Source organism: Nilaparvata lugens, chromosome 5 (genome assembly GCF_014356525.2).
Source record: "Nilaparvata lugens isolate BPH chromosome 5, ASM1435652v1, whole genome shotgun sequence".
Lineage (NCBI taxonomy): Eukaryota > Metazoa > Arthropoda > Insecta > Hemiptera > Delphacidae > Nilaparvata > Nilaparvata lugens.
The window spans coordinates 48,993,960-49,015,479 of record NC_052508.1 but is presented as its reverse complement, the minus strand read 5'-3'; the positions used below and the strand labels follow the sequence as shown (position 1 = coordinate 49,015,479).

The following is a 21,520-nucleotide window of genomic DNA, read 5'->3' as shown; positions in this document are numbered from 1 at the left end:
CTCATTTCTTCCACAAGATAGGATTTTGAGGCTCACGGCTATAAAACTAGATTCAGAATATTTTTATAGAGTCATCTGTTGGAATTTTCCAAGTAAAATACTTGAAAATGCTGCCTACAGTAACACCTAGGTACCTAAATGCAATCAATAGAAGATGTTAGAACAATTAAGTTTGAGGCTTAAGGAATAATATCGGGGCACCGAGCTTCGCTCGTTATTTTTATTTATTGATAAACAGAACACAATTCTCTAAAATGATCGTGTTTATATTTTACAGAGCTGGCTATACGTCAGCATATGAATTTGGGGAGTAATCCAACGTTACTATGAATTTCGGGGATGCGATATTTTGATTTTCCACAGAATCACTCGCTCACTTTTTACTATCCACAGACGACGAAAGTCTCAGCTGTTTCAGCCAAGGATGAATTATCTTTTTAATGTCGTTCAGCAAGTTTTCCCAAGGATGAGACCTAGTGCAATCGAATTTTTATATCATTAACCTACTATGTTCCAAATTTCGTGAAAATCCTTAGAGCCGTTTTCGAGATCCGTTGAAAATAAATAACCAGTTATAAAAATATAAACAGATATACAGAAATTGCTTGCTTAATATAATAGGATTTGATAACTATATCTCTGTACAAGAGTTAAAAGATATCTAACGGTATTTTTTATTATATCTATATATTTTTTACACTGTTGTTATTTACCTGTATATGACATTGATAGAAATATTCTCTATTCAATACTAAATGTTACTATCTTCCTGTCAAGTATAGCATAATTCCATCGCAAAACAGGGCTGTAGTGTAAACTTTGGGAATACATCGAAACACAATTTCCATTAGGCTATGTGGCTATGGTTCGAAACAAATGTTGCATATTTAGTAAGTGAAGTTTGTGGTGATTCAGGTACGGCGTTTGCTTCGTGACGGCCATCTACTGCGTGCTGTGCGTGGTGTTCGCGCTGTCTCTGCTGTGTCACGAGGTGTGGCTGATCACGCTGGGTGTGACGGGTCACGAGTGGCGGCAGATGAGTCACAAGTGGGGCTCATGCTGGGGCATACGTGAGCCACGGCCCTTCAGTCACGGCTGTCTCGGCAACTGGACGCTCTACCTGCGAGGTGCGTCGCGATTCCATCTGCTGGTGGCGCTACTTGTTTGCTTGCTCCAGTGCACGCATTATGTGTTCATTGACTTGCCCACTGATAACTATAGCCATTTGAATTTGGTTTGAAAAGGTGCACTCTAATCCTTCGCATGCTCTAATACACGCATTATGTCTTGACTCAAATTCAAATATTCTTTATCCCACTAAAATGCAATCATACAATAATAAGTACAATTACAATAAATGTAATAGAGAAATGGATGAAATAACCCAACAAAGACTATACATCTGTATGTAGGAGTGAGTTCCGGTCAGCCTATTAAGGCCTAAATATTTTCACAAAATGAGTTATAGAGATCTACTAAATGCAAATTCAACATTTATTTATTCAAACTCACAATATTTACAATCAGAATCAATAAGAAAAACAAAAACACACAGCTCAGTAAGATAAAAAACAGTTAGTAATAGTTGCAACCAACTATACTCTAAAATAAATAACTAATAATAGTTGCAACTAACTATACTCTGAAATAAATATCTAAAAATAACGAACTAAAATAAATGAAAATAAATCAGCTCTTGGTAGTAGATCTGTGTAGGTTATACTTGTATCTACAATAGCAGAATTACAGAATGTATTAATGAATAACAAATTCAACTCAGTTGAAAATCCAACATTCAACTTAGGGAACATGTTAATAATAGAGACCAGCGACTCACCCGGTGACTTCTCATTGAAAAAAGAGAAAATGAAAATCATGAGATGAAAGAAAGAAGCTAAAATTCAGGAAGAAAGACAACAAAGCACCTGTTAGAACTGACATTAGTGTCAATATTGACTGCCCGGTGATAACTGTAGCCATTTGAATTTGGTTTAAAAGAGTTCACTCCACTCCTTCGAATGCTGTAATACATGTTGGTGGCTTCTTCTTTTTGCATGAGGCAGTACAAGCATTGTGCTTAGATTGACGTGCCAAATGATAACTAGGGCATTGATTGTACTCTTAATTGTGTCCATTATGATTGAATTTGATCCAAGATATGTGCAATATGATTTATTGAATCTGATCCAAAATATATGCATTATGATTAAATCTGTTTTGAACAGTGTGCAATTTGGATTTGGTTGTGCTTTTTTAACGCTTTAGTGCATGCATTATATATTTATTCACTCGCCAAACAATAACTATGGACATATGAATTTGTTTTGAATTGTCTAGGATATAATTTGAAATGCATGCTCAGGAACTATTTCTTGATCATCTTGCCAAGTGATAACTATGCATTTGTTTCGAATTGTGTGGACTATGGTCCATTACTGATTCATTATATTCATAGATAAAACATAGGTAAATTTCTTATATTCTTATCGGATAGTATAATATGCTCAAAGAATTATTTAAACCAACCTTAATTTTATGATTCAATTCCACATTAAAATTAGTAAACTGATCTATTTATTTCATTTCTGTCTTATGTCCGTATAGGCTACATACTTGTATACTTTATTATCGATTACTTTTATAATTTGTATTTGATTTGATATGCGTGTTCTGTATTTAATTGATTTGTCAACTCTGTTTTTTCAAAGCAGTATGTGCAATTCTGTGCGTCATCTATGTGTTTGGTTGCGGTTCTTCTCGTTTGCATGCAACTGTAAATTATAAATTAATAAAACAATATAAAAAATATTAAAGCACCCTTTATTTTAATGTTTTTTTTTAAATAAAGGGTACTTTAAGATTTTTTAAATTGTTTTATTAATTTAAAAAGTAGCCCATGTGAATGAAGTGTTTTTAGTAAATTATATCTAAGACACTTGAATTTAGTATGGTATGATTATGATTTCTCCAATATCATTACCCTATAGAATAACCATTTTTATAACTTACTTGCTGAAGAATGAGAGAGTCACCTCAGTTATGAAAATTACTTACAGTCACCTTAAAATAGTATAGAAGTATCATAGTCAAATAAGAATAAAAGATACAAATAAAAGTGGAGAATATGAAAGTGGCAATTTAAACCTGATTTCAAATGTGTGAGCTTTATTCATCCGATTTGTTCTGTAATCAATACATCTTCAAGGATTCACATAATGATTATTGGTCCACTAATTATCAGCTAACCAAGCTCATTGTTTATTTTATATTTGATATAGAGTACCTAACAAAAAAATACGATTCTTGTTCAACTGTGATATCTTTATACAAAACTCAAGTTTCAGTGCTCATGAGTTCATGACGTCATAGGTCAGTTGTATGCAGAATTGAAACTGAAATCCCGATGATAGCATGAATGTTTAAACTTGTTTTTTTAGAGAATTGATTGTCTCTGTACAGCAAGTCAAATAATAATGGTTATCATTACATTCACATATGAATTCACGAGTTTTCTTGAGGATCGCAATTTCTTATCATTACCACAATCTCTATGAGTATCGGGAAGGATAATGATTTAGATTCCTTTATTCATGTTTTAACAAAACATAATTCAACTTACGTTCTAGTGTTTAAAACAATATCAGTAGCGGTAAAATTACATGGTGAATCATATTAAACTAATGAGTTCTACAATAATATTGAGCAAGAAAAATGATAAAGAATGCAAAAGTTAAGGTACTACTGTAATGTTTCCACATGAAACGGTGAAGTTTGGACCTTAAGAAGTCCATTCTCAGAGAGGGTATCAAGGATACCCTCCCCTTCAGCACTTAACCGTAAAAAAAGTAAAGTTAAAAATTCAAAGGAAATATTATGTCTAAGCGAAAAAAAATATCAATAAGTAAAAACCAAATCATAGAAACGATAAATCATTCAGAGTTAAATCAATTAACAGAGAAGAGTAAATAATAATAAGGATAAAAATAAAGAAAAAGTTAATTCCCAATAATTAGAAAATCGATATGATATAATAATTGGAATAATGAGGGAATGGAAGTTATTATTAGAAAAGAGATTTGTTGATTTAAATCCAAAAATAATGTTAATAACAAAGGGAAATTATTGTACAAAAGAGATTAGTTTATGTAAATAACAAGATAATATGATTATGAAAGTTCATGAAGAAATAATAATAATTCTAATTAGGGAATTATGAAGGGGAAATTATAATACAAAAGAGAGGGTAAGGGATATAGAATGAGGTTGCTAAGATCCACTCGAGGAAGAGTTTGAATAAGAAACGATCTTATGCTAAATTTATGCACTAAACTTATGCACATTTTTTATGCTAAATTTACATGAATGAAATAAAAAGAGAAAACCCATCATTTTTACTTGGGAGTGGAGGGAAATGATTATAAAGGATAAGGATAGGGAATAAGGAAGGTTTAATTGAATGTCATGCTGCTTTAGGGTTGGACAGTTTCAGCCATTTTTTCTAAAAGATAATGTCTCAATGTACGGGTGAAGCCCGCTCGACTCTCTATGGACCTAATTTGATTTGGGAGTGCATTCCATGCACGACAACCGCTAACAAGGAAGGATTTTGTATAAATAGTTGTTCGATGATTTGGAATTCTTAGAGTATTTTCATCTGTTCTAGTGTGGGAAGCATCAATTCTCCTACCTTCAGAGACAAATTTAAAATCGTTTTGAAATAGATTGGTTCACCATATCTTAAAATGTCCCTAACAAGTTTGATTATATGAGCATTCTCTGATCAGGTAACTTTAAAGTTGAACTGTCAATATGGGCTTGAGTGATTCGTTGATGGCGTTGGAGAGAGTAAACAAACCTGAGGCAATAGTTTTGACATCGCTGAAGTTTATCGTTTAAGGTTACTCGCATATCATTGAGCACAGAATACAATACATAAGATGTGGGAATATGAGCGATTTGACTAGTAACAATCTAATTTTTCTGGGAAGAATATCTTGCTTCTTCTTCAATGAATGCATGGCAGAGAATACGAATTTACAAGTCTTATTAATTTGATCAGACCAGTCAAGATTTTTGTTCATAATAATTCCAAGGTTTTTAACTGAATCACAGTTAGCTACTTCGACACCACTTTGATCAGAGATGAGAGGATGAGAGGTGGACAAGCTTCGAAAACTGGAAGCGATTTTCAATCCAATAAATGGATTACATCACATTAATTACATTCAGTTGATTTTGCATTATCCAACTGGAGTAACAAGCTCATTCCTCTTATAATATTCACCTAATTACATTGTTTCACATGAAATGTGAAAAAGTGTAATATGAAACATGATCTTGAACTTGAACTGTCTAGTATAGTGTGATTGATGGAATGTGTTGATAATTTTTTATTATGAAAAATGACGAGTTCCCTCATTATTTTTTTTCCATTTCGAATTTAAGATTTTGACACTTTAAAATGGCATAAGTGCTCAAAACTATTTTTGTAATATGTATAAAAAATATTAAGAGTATTAAAGTACTATAGTCCAGTCAAGGAAAGGTTATAGAGGGAAAAGTTGGAAAGACAATTTTTGACCCCGCAGTTCTGTTTAGGGTAGTAAGGAGGTAAACATATCAAAAGTCCCCACCTTACCCCCTGTGCTAAGGGGTGGGGGTGGTTTGAAGGTACCATTTTTTGGTTTCTCGCATAAAACTCAAAAAATATATATCCCAAGGACTTGACTGTCATATAACAGATTAAAGCTTACATAATTTCTTACAATATTCATTCTTAAACTTTTTTTATATATCCTCTAGTTTTCGAGATATCCGCTCTTGAAAGTGTGATATTTGAAAAAACACATTTACCACCAGTTTTTTTCCTATTTTCGCTTCTATAACGTTTTAAAAATCGACAGGATGAGTTCATGCTGATTATAAGCTTATAGAGCATTGTATTCTCTTCAATTTTATGTATAATTCACACTTTTACGAATTTCCCGACACCTTTTGCAGCAGCTTCAGTGTTGAATGTGAAATCTCCATTTTGCAAGAATAGACCAATTGACAAAGGATTTTGGAAGGAATGTTTAAAACACAATTTTTGACTTTGCAGCTTTGTTGAGACTAGTTAGGAGGAGAACATATCAAAAGTCCCCATTCCTAACTTATGTGCTAGAGGGAGGGATGAGGGTGGTTTAAAAGTTGCATTTTTCAGCGTCTTCCACGCTCATATCTTGAGAATAATGAGTTCAATCGACTTAACTAACTTTGTCGAATTTTTGATATTCCAAACAGTTCCCGAGATATTTATTCGCTCTTGAATGTGTGTAATTGTTAAAATAACAGGTTTTATCCAATGTTTTGCTCTTTCAGGGCTTACACCTCTCCAACAATGCATCATAAAAACTTATGCTTATCGGAGGTTTGCAGAGCATTGAATTCTCTTGAAATAATGTATTTTTTCACTATTCCAAGTTTTCCTTTCATTGTTATAGCAGCTTCAATGTAGGGGGGTGAAATTTTCGTTGCTGCAACAAGTGTCAACTCAGCTGTTCCACACCTTCAACAGAGGGGATAAAGATTCGCACTTTTGCTATGTTCACCCACTAACTAGTCCAAATCAAGCTGCAAAGTAAAAAATTGTGTCACAGACACCCCCTTCAAATGTCATTGTCAATCGATCAATTGTTGCAGCAATGAAAATTTTACCCCTACATTGAAGCTGCTATATACCAATGAAAGGAAAACTTGGAATAGTGAAAATACATCATTTCAAAGAGAATTTAATGCTTTACTAACCTACAATAAGCATCAGTTTTTGTGATGCATTGTTTGAGAGTTATAAGCCCAGAAAGAGCAAAACATTGGATAAAAACTTGTTTTTTTAGAGAATTGATTGTCTCTGTACAGCAAGTCAAATAATAATGGTTATCATTACATTCACATATGAATTCACGAGTTCTCTTGAGGATCGTAACTTTTTATCATTACCACAATTTCTATGAGTATTGGGAAGGATAATGATCAAGATCTTCAGCTTGAGGTGGGCTCCGAACCACCGGAAGCGATTTTTAATCCAATAAATGAATTACATCACATATTAATTACATTTAGTGGATTTTACAATCATCAAACTGCAGTAACAAGCTCATTCCTCTTTTTAGACTATATCCATCTAATTCATTGTTTCACATGAAATGTGAAAAAAGTTGAATATGAAATCATGATCCTGCAACTTAAACTTCATTTATAGTGTGATTGATGAAATTTTTTAATAATTGTTTAAAATGACTAGTGCCCTCTTTATTTTTTAAATTTTGAATTCAAAATTTTTACACTTGAAAATGGCATAAGTGCTCAAAACTAGTTGTGTTTATATGTATAAAAAATATTAAGAGTAGTAAAGTACTAGTAATTTCTATTACAATTGAACATTCAAGTACCTCTATTAAAATACTTCATTGTTAATAATCATTTCTATTTACAAAAAAAAATCTGCAATCACCTCGACAATTTTTGATCTCTAGAACAGTTTTTACCTAGAAAATGTCATAGCGAGTTCAAAGATCCAGATCAAACAAATAAATCTGTACGTCTAGATAAAATTACAAACTAAAGAGAATGCAGGCTTATTCGCATCTGTTCAAATAGTATTATTTTGAATGAATGTTTCATTGTTATCATTGTGAATCTGTTATTTGCCGGGGACCATGCTTGCATGGAAACATACACATATTATCTGAATTGATGAGAATGTATTGTAACTTCCGCTACAATATATGTAAATACAATAACTATAGTTTTCATTAAATACTGTAGATTATTATATAAACTATATAAGTTGTAAAGTTTAGTGTCAAATATGCTATTATTCAGCTTGCATGGAGTGCTATATGGCATGATTTGAATGAACTTGTCCACGGCTCTCAAGGGTTATTGTAAAACTCAATTCATGTCGGTCAACTCTGACTAATTAAAATCAGAAACAAATTGTGTTTAAAATTGTTTTCACATAACATAACGAGGGTATTATCTCAACATGTTTTATTGCTTGACTATCAATTTTAGAATGTAGTTTATCATTTTTCATTATACTAAATCCATAGAAAATATAAAAGCTCATCAAGTTCATCAGCTCTGCTCTTTTAATTAACTTTCTATAGTTCTTTGATAAGTTTTTATTAATTTCTGTCTAGATTATTTGAGTACAATAAAGTAAATTTTGTTTCATGCATGTTTGTCTCTGTTAAATATTTTATCGTTGTATTTTCATGTACTTTGATTCTGTCGAATCTTTGCTTATTCTATCTTACCTTACTCGAATCGTTAACTTTTGTAACGAATGCATGCATTGTGACACTCAAGCCAAAAATGCGAAACATTATTTGGGCAACAAATTTTTCAGGTAATGCGTGTTTTTTATTATTTTAAGAATATTTCCTTCACATCATGTTTTCTATTCCTACATTCTTCAGTTAATACTCTTATTCAAACAAGTTATTTTGCCTCCTTTATCAATCTATTCTTATTACCATCATTGTTCGTATTCTGTATTATTGTATAAAAATAAATAATTTATAGATCGAAATCGCAGTGTTAAGGTAGGCGCACACAGATCGTCATCGGACGATTAGATTTGATGCATTGTTTTCAATTGGAGTGTGCATACCTATACGATGCGGATAGCATCGTATATGCTCCTTGATGCGGATCGTATAGATATGCACACTCCAATTGAAAACAATGCATCAAATCTAATCGTCCGATCCGTCCGATGGCGATCTGTGTGCGCCTACCTTTAGAAGACGTTGTTTCTGGAATCAGTTGTTACTCGTATAAATTATAATTCAAATTATAACTCATTTCCCTCACTTTTGGCTACCGAATAAGGGGACATTTTATCAAAAAGTAATTTCATCATTTTGAATCATGAAATATCTTCTAGAAATCTCAATCATCTTCAAATTGCAATCTACTACCTACTCCAATAATTTCATCTCATTCATGTTATTAATTCATCTGTGTGCCGTACATTTCATGTCAGTTGATTACTGGCAAAAACTACTTAGTTACTGGCCATCCACTTGCCCAAATTACGTGAGAACGACCAAAATAAAGTTGTCGATATCCATATTTGAATAAAAATAATGTAGATATTATTTGTGTAATATGAATCAATAAGTTATTACCTACTTTTGAAAAATGAAGTCTGATTCATGGGAACTTTGAAGACATTTTAAAAATTGTGAATTTATCAATTTTTCAGGTCCAAAGATGACTAGTAGCTCACAGACTGTATAAAAAACTCGCAGGAGACTCACCAAATTCAGATAATAATTCCCAAAGCACAAATATCTAGGATAGGTGAGTAAATTTATAATATTTCTTAAATATATATTATTGTAAAGTTCATCCTGTAAAATATAATGGGTGCGGCAGGAAGGGTGGATGTTTTTAGAACAGATAGTATTCTGATTTGGGTAGTCGAATTGGGGCAGCTGAAGTGAACATGTGTTCGGTAGATCATACCATTTTTTCTAGTCATTGTTTAATCGGCATCATGGATTCGTAAAATGTGCAACATCGTGTGTTTACTTACGACAGTTTTGTGCATAATAATGAGAGTATCATTACAGTTCAGCGCGAGTTTCGTCGTCATTTCAATCTTGCGAGAAATGAAAATGTACCCACTCGTAACACCATTTTACGTTGGGTTAAATCATTTCGTTCAGTAGGAAAAGTAATGAATAAACGACCACCAGGGGCTCATCGCACTGTACGCACTCCACAAAATGTGGAAAGAGTTCGGCAAGCCATACTCCGTAGTTCTGCTAGGAGACATTCTTCTGAACTGAACATCAGTGATCGGTCAGTAAGACGTATTTTACATAAAGATCTAGGATTTCATCCCTTCAAAATGGCCATGGTTCAACAATTGAATCCTGGCGATTATGTAAAGCGGCTGAATTTTGCTCGAGAAATGGATGCCATATTTGACCAAAATGAAAACATTTTGTTTACGACAGATGAAGCACATTTTCATTTGAATGGTACCGTTAATCAGCAGAACTATCGTTATTGGTCAGATGAAAATCCAAAATTAATGCATGAGAGACCATTACACAGTCCCAAGGTGACAGTTTGGTGTGCTGTGAGCAGTATATTTGTTATTGGTCCAAACTTTTTTAAAGACGACAACGGGACCACTGTAATTGTAACCTCAACGTTATAGACAGATGCTCACTGAATTCTTCCTTCCTGAATTAAGAAGGAAACGTTTTCCAATCCGGCAAGTATGGTTTCAGCAGGACGGGGCGACAGCTCACACAGCAAGAAATTCAATGGAAGCAATTCGGGCTGTTTTTCGTGGTCGCATCATTTCTCGGTTTGGTGACATTGATTGGCCTCCTCGTTCTCCAGACCTGTCCATGTGCGACTACTTCTTGTGGGGTTTCCTGAAGTCACGTGTTCACCAGCATAAACCACGTACACTTCAAGAACTAAAGGGAGCAATTCATGAGGAAGTCGAACAAATTGGCAGGGCAATGTTAGAAAGAGTACAATCCAACTTCCGAGAGCGGCTTGTAAAGTGCATTGCTGAAAACGGCCGTCACCTGTCAGATATTGTTTTCAAACATTAATTTTCTAAAATTCTAAAATAATGTGAATATTGTTCTGTAAATAAATGTTTTTTTTTATGCATAGGTAACGACATATTACTTTTTTGAAAACCGTTCATCCTTTCTGCCGCACCTTGTATTTTGTCCATGAATTGAAAGGTTCGAATTCTAAATAGAATCTAAAATATCAATCTCAATTGGTAAAAATGGAACAATGAAAAACACTTGCTGATGTATAAAATGTATATTGCATAATAAAGAATACAAAGTTAATACACGATATAAAAAAATGTCAGTAAGAGGTAAGAGGAATACTTTTATTATTATCCACTTACTCGATGTATTGGCAACGATTTTAGAATTTAATCGAATGTAATGTTGTGGGCATCATCCGCAAAATACAATAAATCTACTCATGAAACTTCACAAATTTTGTCTGGAAATTGAAAAATTACAGTACCCTTTTTTAAAACTTTATTTTATACTCACTACGACATATATGGCATTTTAAAATGTTTAAGTAAGTTATTAAGTAAGTGAATCACTTGCTTGAAAATGACATTAATATGTGGAAACATATCGTGGTGAGTAAAAAAGATGAGTTTTTAAAAGGATACTGAGTTTTTTTCTAATTTCGAGATAAATCTTGGAGCAGCCCTCACGAAAAAGTTAATAATTTCACATTTTTATAAATTCCAAGTCAGAAATTTGAATACTGTTTCAAAAACTACCTACTTCATATTATGTTTGAAAAATACATTCACAAAAAAGTTGATAATAATTTCACATTTTTATATATACCAATTCAGAAATTTTAATACAGTTTCAAAAACTACCTACGGTACTTCATATTATGTTTGAAAAATACATTGTCAGACTTGTATTAATCTAATTATAAAAAAGCTACTCAATTACTCCAACAAATTTTATATTTATTGTCTATCTTTTGAATACTTTTCAACCCTGTGTAGTTTCAAGTAATCTCACATTAACGCATTTTTCTGAAATCCTAGTAATTTTGTACATATTATGTTGAAAATATTTCAATGAAAAAATGGCATCTTATTATAATAACTTATTATATGATTCTCCTTCTTGTTTTTGATACTTTTATTTCTAGCGAATCTTTCTTTATTAGTCAGGATAGAAAAAACATAGCATAACATTAAGAAACTTGTATTCTCTTGAGATATGAAATGGATGGAATATTTAAATACGTTTTAAAAATGTGAAAAATAGATTGAATATATAAAGTTATTGATTAGAATTGTTTGATACAAATTGAAATAGTCTATATTAATTTTATTATGTTCTAATGGCGACTTTACTTCGGGTGAATCAGAATTGAATTATTGAAGTTTTGTAATCCCCAAAGATCAAGAATCATCCAGCAACACTGGACTGAAGTCTGGGAGTATTTCTTGTACTTTGTCGTGCCATTGTCTAATCCTCTGCTCTTTCTCTCTCTCCTTGTACATGAGTTTTGGAAACTTCCTCCAATTGTCCAAACATTTCTTCAGTAGTTTCCTAGAGCAATAGAAATAACAGAGAGCAAAATTAATTAAGCGAGCAAATTCTCAGAAGAGAGAATAAAAAAAAAGCATAAACCAGAAAGGCAAAACAGTCAAATCGGTTATATCAATGATAAAATAAATACCAATCAATTGTCTGGAAACCTTGAAGTCGTGTTGGTAACCAAGCATAACGAGATTGGAGTAGTTCTTCTGAAGCTTCCCAACCAATCTGGTACAGCCACCTGTCCACCCTCTTCCTAAACACTACCAAACTAAATGCCTCTGCTTCCCTAATCACCCCTGGCACATTTATGTACAAGATATGGGCCAGGTATGAAGGATTTGTCAATTCAGAGCCGTGAGTCAGCTGAGGTATCTCACAGCTGTAATTGGATCTGTGGCGAGTTGAGTAGCTATGGTTAACTGTTTCTCCCAGAAGTTCAGTTTTGTATTTTTTTGATGTGGATCATTAAAGATTTAATAAAAAGCTGTCTAACATTCAGTACGGGAAATTCGATAAACAATTGTATTGTTGGGTATCTAAAGTCTCTCTTTAATTTTTTTTTATAATATTGATCTTTGGGTGACTGCAAGAGGCTCAACGACTAAGGAGGAAGCCCCTCCCCAAGCTAGAATTCCATATAGTATTATAGATTGGACATAGGCAAAGTAAACTACTTTGCACTGATCCACACTCAGAACATTACTAAGCTCTGAAAATGCGTGAAGCAGCTTTCTTAGCCTATTCTTAGCACACTGGACCATGTTGTACCCAACTCATCTTGGAATCCAAGACAACGCCCAGGTATTTGTGATGATCAACGCGCTCAATCATACTACAACTACATCCAGCAGACCTGGGATTATTAACATATAAGGATTATTATATAATACGTTTTATTCTGTGCTTGCAAATCACAGAAAATGTCCGGTGTTCAATGCATTTGCTCCTAAAGATTTCAATATATAACAAAAATTATGTTCACCTGTTATGATAGTTGGAAGCTATTTCAGCCTTTTCCTTCAGGGTTATTTGCTCCTGCTTTCTGAACATCTTCCATCTGCGCAATACACGTTCTTGTACTTTAGAGTCGAAAAAATCCTCAGCTACTTGTTGGTTCTTTACCGATTCTTTGTGACACTGGAAAGTTGATCAAAACTAATGAAATAAAAATTATTGTTCCAACATATACAGTTTTGAACTTCACAATTTTGCACGAAAATAAGCTTGAAAATAGGTTATGAATAACATATTTTATAAAATCCTATTCAATATAATAAACTGTTTCTTGTTTATCCTTGTGTAATCAAAATTTTTTAATTAAATCTCTGTTTCAGGTCACTGACTCAACGATTGATGGCTCATGCGACTGGTTAAATTAGATTATTCAATTATTGATGTAAATAAAACCGCATTGCTATCATTACAAGGTCAAAAATGCTTACAAGCATATAAATAAGCATAAGTAGATAGCCAAAAAGCTTATAAATCAATGAATTTGAGTCATTTAATAATTTATTGCTATAGTAATAGATAAGTAATTCCCATAGTATTAGTTAGGTAATTTATTGAAATAACTCGTATTTTAATTCAAATATATCCAGTTATTTTAAATAATGTTGAAGCTATATGAGTTAGTGGAAAGGAGATGTTTTGTTCAAATTTTTCAATTGAAGATAATTGATAATTTATGTACCAAAGTATGTTTTTGATGCCACCAAAGTCGGTATAGGAAACGACATGTGAGTTTGTATGGGCAGCTAAGCAAACCTTCTAAGATGGTCGCTATGGTCGCTTCTTGAAACGACTCAACTATAGTTTATAAGAAATTTGTTCAATAATCATCCTTCTCTGCTTTCTATTGTACCCTTCAATTTATTTTTTTTGGTTGTGTAGGACACTTATAAGTTAATGTGAACCAAACAATATGTCAACTCATCGCATTTTCAAATACCTACTTTACAATGCTTTCTAGTTCATTCACAAATTTAATTTTTTTGTGGGTTTCTAGTTAGAACCAAGTCACACGAGGCGTTTTTCAGTCGACACGTCCGGACAGGACGCTCTCCAATTGGCTTGACCTGAAGTTCACTTGATTCGCCATCCCAATCAGTCAATCATGTCCTGTCGTGCCTAAAAAAACCCTCGTGTGGCTAGGCCCTTATACAATAATATTTCTGCCCAAAGCAAAATTTCGTGTACATCTAGTCACAATCAAAGTTCTTGAAACATGGTGTATTCTATCAACTGAATTATTGATATGATTATACATTATGTATTATTATACATTGTATTATTCTTCAATGTGATACTATATTAAGTCAAACTATATTAGTCCCCATCTCATATCCGAAAAATCCTATTCAACTAGAAGTTCCTATATTATTTGGCTACTATTCAATCTGAATTTCTTATTGATGATACAATTCACGACAATACATTATCAACACTCTATTCAATAATACAATAATTGATTAAATGTTCAACTTTTATCATTATACATGTGAATAAATAATTAGTAAATGCCATTCTGAGATGAAAATGTTCTTAATTCAAATCAAAACAATATTAGAATAATGTCATTTTAACAACAAGTACATTAAAAATAATTAATAATGTATTTTAACAAGTGTGATCTATGTGAGTGATATCTCAAGTTTTACATATCAAGTATTACCGGGTGTCCCACGAAGAGGTTCACACGGTTGATTTTATATTACGTGCCCATTCATGCACCAAACTATTTTAAATTTTACACACTTTACAAAGTAGGTTCTGAAAATATTCTGGGAAAATTTCAGCTCCCTAACCTTCGTAGAAACAAAATGGCGACATTTTGATTTTAACAATTCGCTTCCTATAAAAACTACTTTGATGAGTTATTATCTGATTTGTTCACTACGTTGCGGTAGTCTTGCCTCATTGGATGGTACCAGAAATGGATCAAGCAATCTCCCAACAAGATGGTGCTCCACCACATTTCGCAAATCATGTCAAGTAATTACTAAATGACAAACTCCATGGCCGTTGGATTGGTCGTGGAAGTGATTTTGTAGATTGGCCACCCCGATCACCAGATTTAACTGTTTGTGACTTCTTTTTATGGGGTTACTTGGAGGAAAGAGTTTATACCCATAGCTTCAATAATGATGAGGAACGAAAACTATAAATAGAAGAGGAACTTCTCCGGATACCGCAGAGTTTCTTTTTAAGAGCTTACAAATCATTTCTTAAGCGCTGTTATCAGTGTGTGGCTGTGAATGGATTTCAATTTTGGACTTTAAGGTTTTTCATTAGGCTATGTTCTAGTTTTTTTTCAAGTCATATTGCCTTGAAGTGCAACAATAAAAATATTTTATAAAACCAAAAACACCTTTGTAATGTCCTTAAGGTATAGTTTTTCAATATGCCGCCATTTTGTTTCTACGAAGGTTAGGGAGTTGAAATTTTCCCAGAATATTTCCAGAACCTACTTTGTAAACTGTGTAAAATTTAAAAAAGTTTTGTGCATGAATGGGCACGTAATATGAAATCATACGTGTAAACTTCTTCGTGGGACACCCGGTATATAATAGTGAAACTTGATTATTCCGAAGAGTCTACCCACAAGGTAAGGCGTGTAGATAGTTTGATATCAAACAAATTCCTAGTAAGCAGGCCTATTTATTATAGTTATGTCTTATTGTTTCTTTATAAAAGAATAAACATAAGTTTGGCTTTTGATAATGTGAGACATTGCTAGATTGATTTTGAATTGTAATAAAAAGTGTTTGTTGTTATAACTTTCTCTATTAATTTCAACTACCACATACAAGTCGTATGATAAGAGAATAATATTTTTGCTCATTGACTTTGATTTACAATTGTTTCAGTTTGCTCTCATGAATATCATTTCAGGTAAAACAATATTCAAGATTTCCATCATTTTTTCAAAAATCAATTTAAACCACTAATGTTTAGAAAAATATAAAAATTGAAATTCTGAACATATTCTATATACAAACAGTTGCATCGCCTCAAAGGTTTCAAGTGCTGATATTTTGCATAAAACCTCTTTAAATAATTTAACTTGAATATCCAAAGAATATTCATTCATAAATAAATGTTTATTGATAATTTTCAAAATATTCCCTACTCACCATGATCCATTGATCCCAGCATCTTTGCAGTGTGTTATAGTGACAGAACGCCTCTGCCAATAGTAACTTGTGTGTTAGGGTGAAGAAAGAATGATTTTTCCAAGCATCAAAACATTTCTTCACCATCTTCATATTGAAATGTCGTTTGGCTTCAACCAGACTATCTTCCACTAGCGAAACATTTTTGCTCAACACTTTGAAAACCTTATTCATCAATTTAGCTGCGTAAAAATCATCAGCCATGGCGCATTTCCTGTGAAACTCGGCGATTTCCACCTGTTTCTTCCGTTCTTGCTCCTTCTTCATTTCGGCTTTCTCTTTTTTCTCTTGTAAAATTTTCCTTCGGCGTTCTTCCTCCTCGTTTTTCCGTTTCTCTTCTTCAGCTAACTTCTCTCTTTCGGCTTCTTCTTCCTGCATCTTCCTCTTCTCTCTTATCACATTCCATCGCTCCTTCCTGTGCTCTGCGCGATCGTTCATCCTTGTCACAAAATCGAATTTCGCATTTTTCTTCTCATCGAAACCTCTATTTATGTCGCTGATAACAGCTTTCAAACACTTTGCGGCTGGTTTGATTTTCTGTTCGCAGTTATTCAACGTTTCAATCACATTTAGTCGAAGATTACTCTCAGACGCCTTAATTTCTTGTTGTATTTTCTCAAACTTCAACTGCTCTATCAATTTGTTTTGCATCTCAATTTTTGATTGTTGCTCCTTTATTATCGATTTTTGTGCTTCGAGTCGATTCGTGAACACTTGGCTTTGGGAACCTACACTACTCTCTCTGCTTTTATCACTTGATGAACTTGTTCTCTCACTTGATTCATCAGACTCAATTGACAACGATCTAGATATAACTTTCTTTCTCTCCTCCAGTTTCTTCAAAAACCTATTCAAATTTCTCTCACTTTTGTTCAAACATCCCGTTTTCATTTTTACCTGTTTTGAATTGTTCCTCTTAGCCAATACTACCCACTTATCCCAATACTTCCTCAAAATGTTATGAACTCTTTTCGAATCAAAACTTCTCTCCCCAATCTCTTTTTCCTCCTGCTGCTCCTCCTCAAGATTTGGAAACTTTTTACTCTCTTTTTCTGCCTCCTCATACAACCAAGTCTCCTCACAATCAAACCCACCAACAACTGATTCACAAACTATCTCTATTGCTTTGAATTTCTCCGCAGAATTCTCCTGAGCCTCAACAACTCTATCCTCACTATATCCATTTGTAATTTCTCTAATAACTGCACCACCGCCTCCCATTTTCTTATGAGGGCAGAAACTTGACGAATAGCTGGGACACTCAATTTCTGGAAGAACGTTTTTGTAACTCAGTACCTCTAATGGAGCCGATTGAATTATAATTGTATGATTCGCAGGTATATCCTTATTGTTTGTACTGTGGTAAGTCTCAGTGTTTCCAATGCAGTCTTCTCTCACGTTGGTTTTCAACTGTGTGACAACATGAGTGACAGGCATTGCTGGTGGACTGCATATCTTAGCATTGCTCCTATTGGCTAGCTTACTCTTACCCAGCGTTGTCAGTTTTGCTATCAGATGCAGTTTTTGTCTTTCGTAATCCACTTCTTTCTTGAACTGTTGTATCTCGTTCTCTACTTGCAGCATTTGTAGACGGATGTGATGTTCCTTGGAAGATGTAGGTGGTTTCCTATAAAATCATCAAAATAATTGGTAAATTCAGATGAAAATTTAAGTATAGGAATAGATTTTCTGCACTTATTTATTCATAGACAATAGATACAATCCAGGTGCAAACTACAGGCATTCGCCCAAAACTGCTTTCAACCTTAATTTATAATTATGATTTGTGATTGTCAATGAAATAAATTCAAAATGAACAGTCCATAGGTTATGTAGAGATCATGATTTGATTTACACTTAATTTCAAGTCCAAAAAAATGTATCAACTAGAATTTTTATTTTTTCTGATTAGTTCACTTCCGAACCGAACAAGAAACTTCTATCACAATTTTTTATTAAAATTACACTGATATTAAATATATCTGCTATAAGTTTTGTTACTGATAGCCTATTGTGACACTATAATTATAATACTGATATTGCTTAATCATATTATTGTACCATGGTTTTTTACAATAATAATGCATTGTGTATCAAGTTTGATTTTTGTTAAAAGCCTATATATTTTTCAAATTTACTATGTCGGTATGGTGATGCTGACAACTTATTTTTTTAAATAATATCTTGGACAAATTCGAAACCAGAAGTCAATTGAAATGAATCTATCCTAGCTGAAAGTCTGCATTTAGCAAAAAAAAACAATGCTGTAATACATTACAGGCTACAGTAATTCCCATAAAAAATTAGCTTAGGTACCATATTTTATTTCCAACGAATTTTTCAACAAGCATCCACACTCTCTTCGTCTGTATTGTATAATTTTTTTCTGTTGTTTGTAAAATTCTACCAGTGATTGAATTTCAACATAAAAATATATTATAATTTTCATTTCTCCGTTGTAGGCCTTAAGAATTTCAATTCTTAACTTGAGACATTTGTTAATAGCTTATAACTCATTTACTTATCAATTGACTTGAAATATAATAGTTTCCTCTCTTTACCCAGGAATAAAAACAAAAAAACCAAGCTGAAATAAATAACTTGGTTATTTTTCCCGTAGATGATGCATCAACAGAACAGAATGGTCTTTTATTTATTTATTTTTAAAAAGTTAAGAATATAGTGAATTGAGAAACTTAAAATTAAGTCAAATGGATATTGAAACTTCATCTGAAAATAGAAATGTTCTATAAGCCTACTTACTGCTTTCCTGATCCGTTGCTAACACCTTGTGAGTGCCTAGTAATTTTCTTGTTTACCTGAAACATGTTTATTAACAATGAACAGTTAAAGTATAACTTAAAATCTGCTATAATATTCAACATCATATTGCGGTAGGCTGGACATTATAGAAAAGAGTGATGATCTTCAGTAAATAGAATTGGATGAGAGAAATAATTTGCTTGAGTGATTATTTATAATATTTCAAAGTTTTACATACCTCAGACCGGCACTGGCAAGTCTATACATCAACAAAACAAGTTAATTTCATCCATTTATTATACTCAACTATAAATAAGCTCAATATATTACTTAATTACAAAGAATTACTACCATATAAGTAAGCTACTACCTTATAAATAAGCTCAATATATTACTTAATTACAAAGAATTACTACCATATAGACTTAATGAACGAATGAACGAATTACTACCATATAGACTTAATGAACGATCTGTTAGGGAAAAATTATTTTATTTCAGACTCGATAATAGGGGATTTTATTCCCTATTATCAAAAGTGTTATGAAAAATTGATTATGGGAAATAAATACTCATAACTAGTTATTGTGTCTAAAATAGAATAATATATTATAACGGCGATACCGTACAGTATACGGTATTAGTAATTCTGAGTAATTAAACTTTTAAATATGTAGCCCAATCAGTGATTAAACTTTTAAATATGTAGGCCCTATCAAAATAATGAAACTATATAAATAAGCTCAAGTTCATCCATTATAATAAGTGTAATGTAGCCGATTATTTGACATGATTTTTACAATCCGAGAGAGCATCCATTGTTTAAAAAATTAAAAGTGTCGACGACGGTGAAAATTCATGACAAGTAAAATTGGACTGAAAAATGTATGCCTCTTGGCAGTCGATTACGAGGACGGGACCTGGAAGTATCTACAGCAGATAATCGGGCCCGGCTCTACCCCTCTGTTACGAGACACCATTTTCCTGGTTCATTGAGTTTCTAATATTATCAATTTTATCATTATATATTATTCATCTTTTTTATTGAAGGCAAATCCTGTAATTATTCTATTGTTTGTTTAAAAAGTTTTCTTAATATTATTATTTTATTTAAGGTTCCAATTTAATTAAATCGGTTCTCCAAAATATATTTTTAAAAAAAATGTAATAAGGTATTAATTTATATTAGAGGTATGGTATTGAGCTGGTATCATAGGGTTGTGAGAACAACCCTAGACATTATGGTAACAACTTATAATGGGGGAATCGCTTGGCTTGCGTGAGGTTAAATTGATCTATAGTGAGGTCCACGTTATAATGGCAGTGGATAAAGATAGAAGAATAGCGATGCCCATTCTCTGCATTGATTAATTATATTTCTAAACCGTCAAAAACAAAGTTGGCTTCGTTGTGGACCTAGAAAAGGATAGTACCACCGGCTTTGTCGAATGATAGACAAGGATAGCAAAACCAAAGTTTATCAAATACTGTCATTATAACATGGACCTCACTATAACTCTATAACTCAAGAGAAAGGAACTATATTTTAAAAGGATAAAAACAACAGATTATATTTTGGAGACTAAGTAATCAATTTAATTAAATTGTAACTCAAAATGAAACTGGAAACTTAAATAAAATAATATTTAAAAAAAACTTTTTAAACAAACAATAGAATAATTACAGGATTTGCCTTCAATAAAAAAGATGAAATATATATAATAATAAAATTGATAATATTAGCAACTCACTGAACCAGGAAAATGGTGTCTCGGAACAGAGGGGTGGAGCCGGGCCCGATTATCTGCTGTAGATATTTCCAGGTCCCCTCCTCGTAACCGACTGCCAATAGGCATACATTTTTCACTCCAATTTTACTTGTCATGAATTTTCACCGTCGTCGACACTTTCAGTTTTTTAAACAATGGATGCTCTCGGTTTGTAAAAATTCATGTCAAATAATCGGCTACATTACAACAGCTTACATAAGACATAAATTGTAGAATTGAATAAACAAACATTCAGTAGTTATTAAATTGAAAGTTTATTCTTTATCGTAGCCTAATAAAACGTGAAATTATCTCAATTGAAATTTACACATAAATAGTTGATTTGAGAATACCTACATTAAATATTACAATTAAAAGAAAATCTTTATAAAAAGTGAGCCGGTATGTACCTGTTCATGTCTTGCATCCATAACAACTGCAGGATTTGGCATGAAAATTCTATCATTTTTTAGTAAATGTACATTTTTCATGCTAATTATATTGGAATCTAGCAACTCTTCCATTACATCATCAACCAGATCTGGGTGAAGCCCAACTTGTCCGTAAACGCTCATAATTCTAACTATTTTTAGTATCCTTTTAATATTGCCGTCTGCTATGCTGTGACATTTTGTATACAAACAAGAGGCTGTCTGCTGCTCTCATATATTTGTTTATAAATCCGTTG

At 32.7% G+C, this 21,520-nt stretch overlaps 2 protein-coding genes across 3 annotated transcripts in view; one reads left to right on the top strand and one right to left on the bottom strand.

Moving 5' to 3' along the window:
• The window catches only part of LOC111056889 (palmitoyltransferase ZDHHC23-B), a 22,612-nt gene extending 6,711 nt beyond the window's left edge, over window positions 1–15,901 (top strand). Inside the window, exons 4-6 of the mRNA XM_022344302.2 lie at window positions 916–1,127; window positions 9,254–9,351; window positions 13,460–15,901. Coding sequence (XP_022199994.2) covers window positions 916–1,127; window positions 9,254–9,288 — 247 coding nt within the window. The 3' untranslated portion in view covers window positions 9,289–9,351; window positions 13,460–15,901. The remainder of the gene's footprint in view (window positions 1–915; window positions 1,128–9,253; window positions 9,352–13,459) is intronic.
• On the bottom strand, window positions 11,142–21,520 carry LOC111056879 (golgin subfamily A member 6-like protein 22). 2 transcript variants are annotated; one of them, XM_039428519.1, is made up of 5 exons: window positions 21,243–21,520; window positions 19,064–19,119; window positions 16,262–17,927; window positions 13,108–13,262; window positions 11,142–12,134 (listed from the first exon to the last, which is right to left on the bottom strand). In XM_039428519.1, exons 1-5 carry the CDS (start codon window positions 21,405–21,407, stop codon window positions 11,984–11,986), a joined length of 2,193 nt encoding a protein of 730 aa, XP_039284453.1. In that variant the 5' UTR covers window positions 21,408–21,520; the 3' UTR covers window positions 11,142–11,983. The 2 variants fall into 2 exon arrangements, with proteins under 2 accessions (XP_039284453.1, XP_039284454.1); XM_039428520.1 differs by lacking the exon at window positions 19,064–19,119.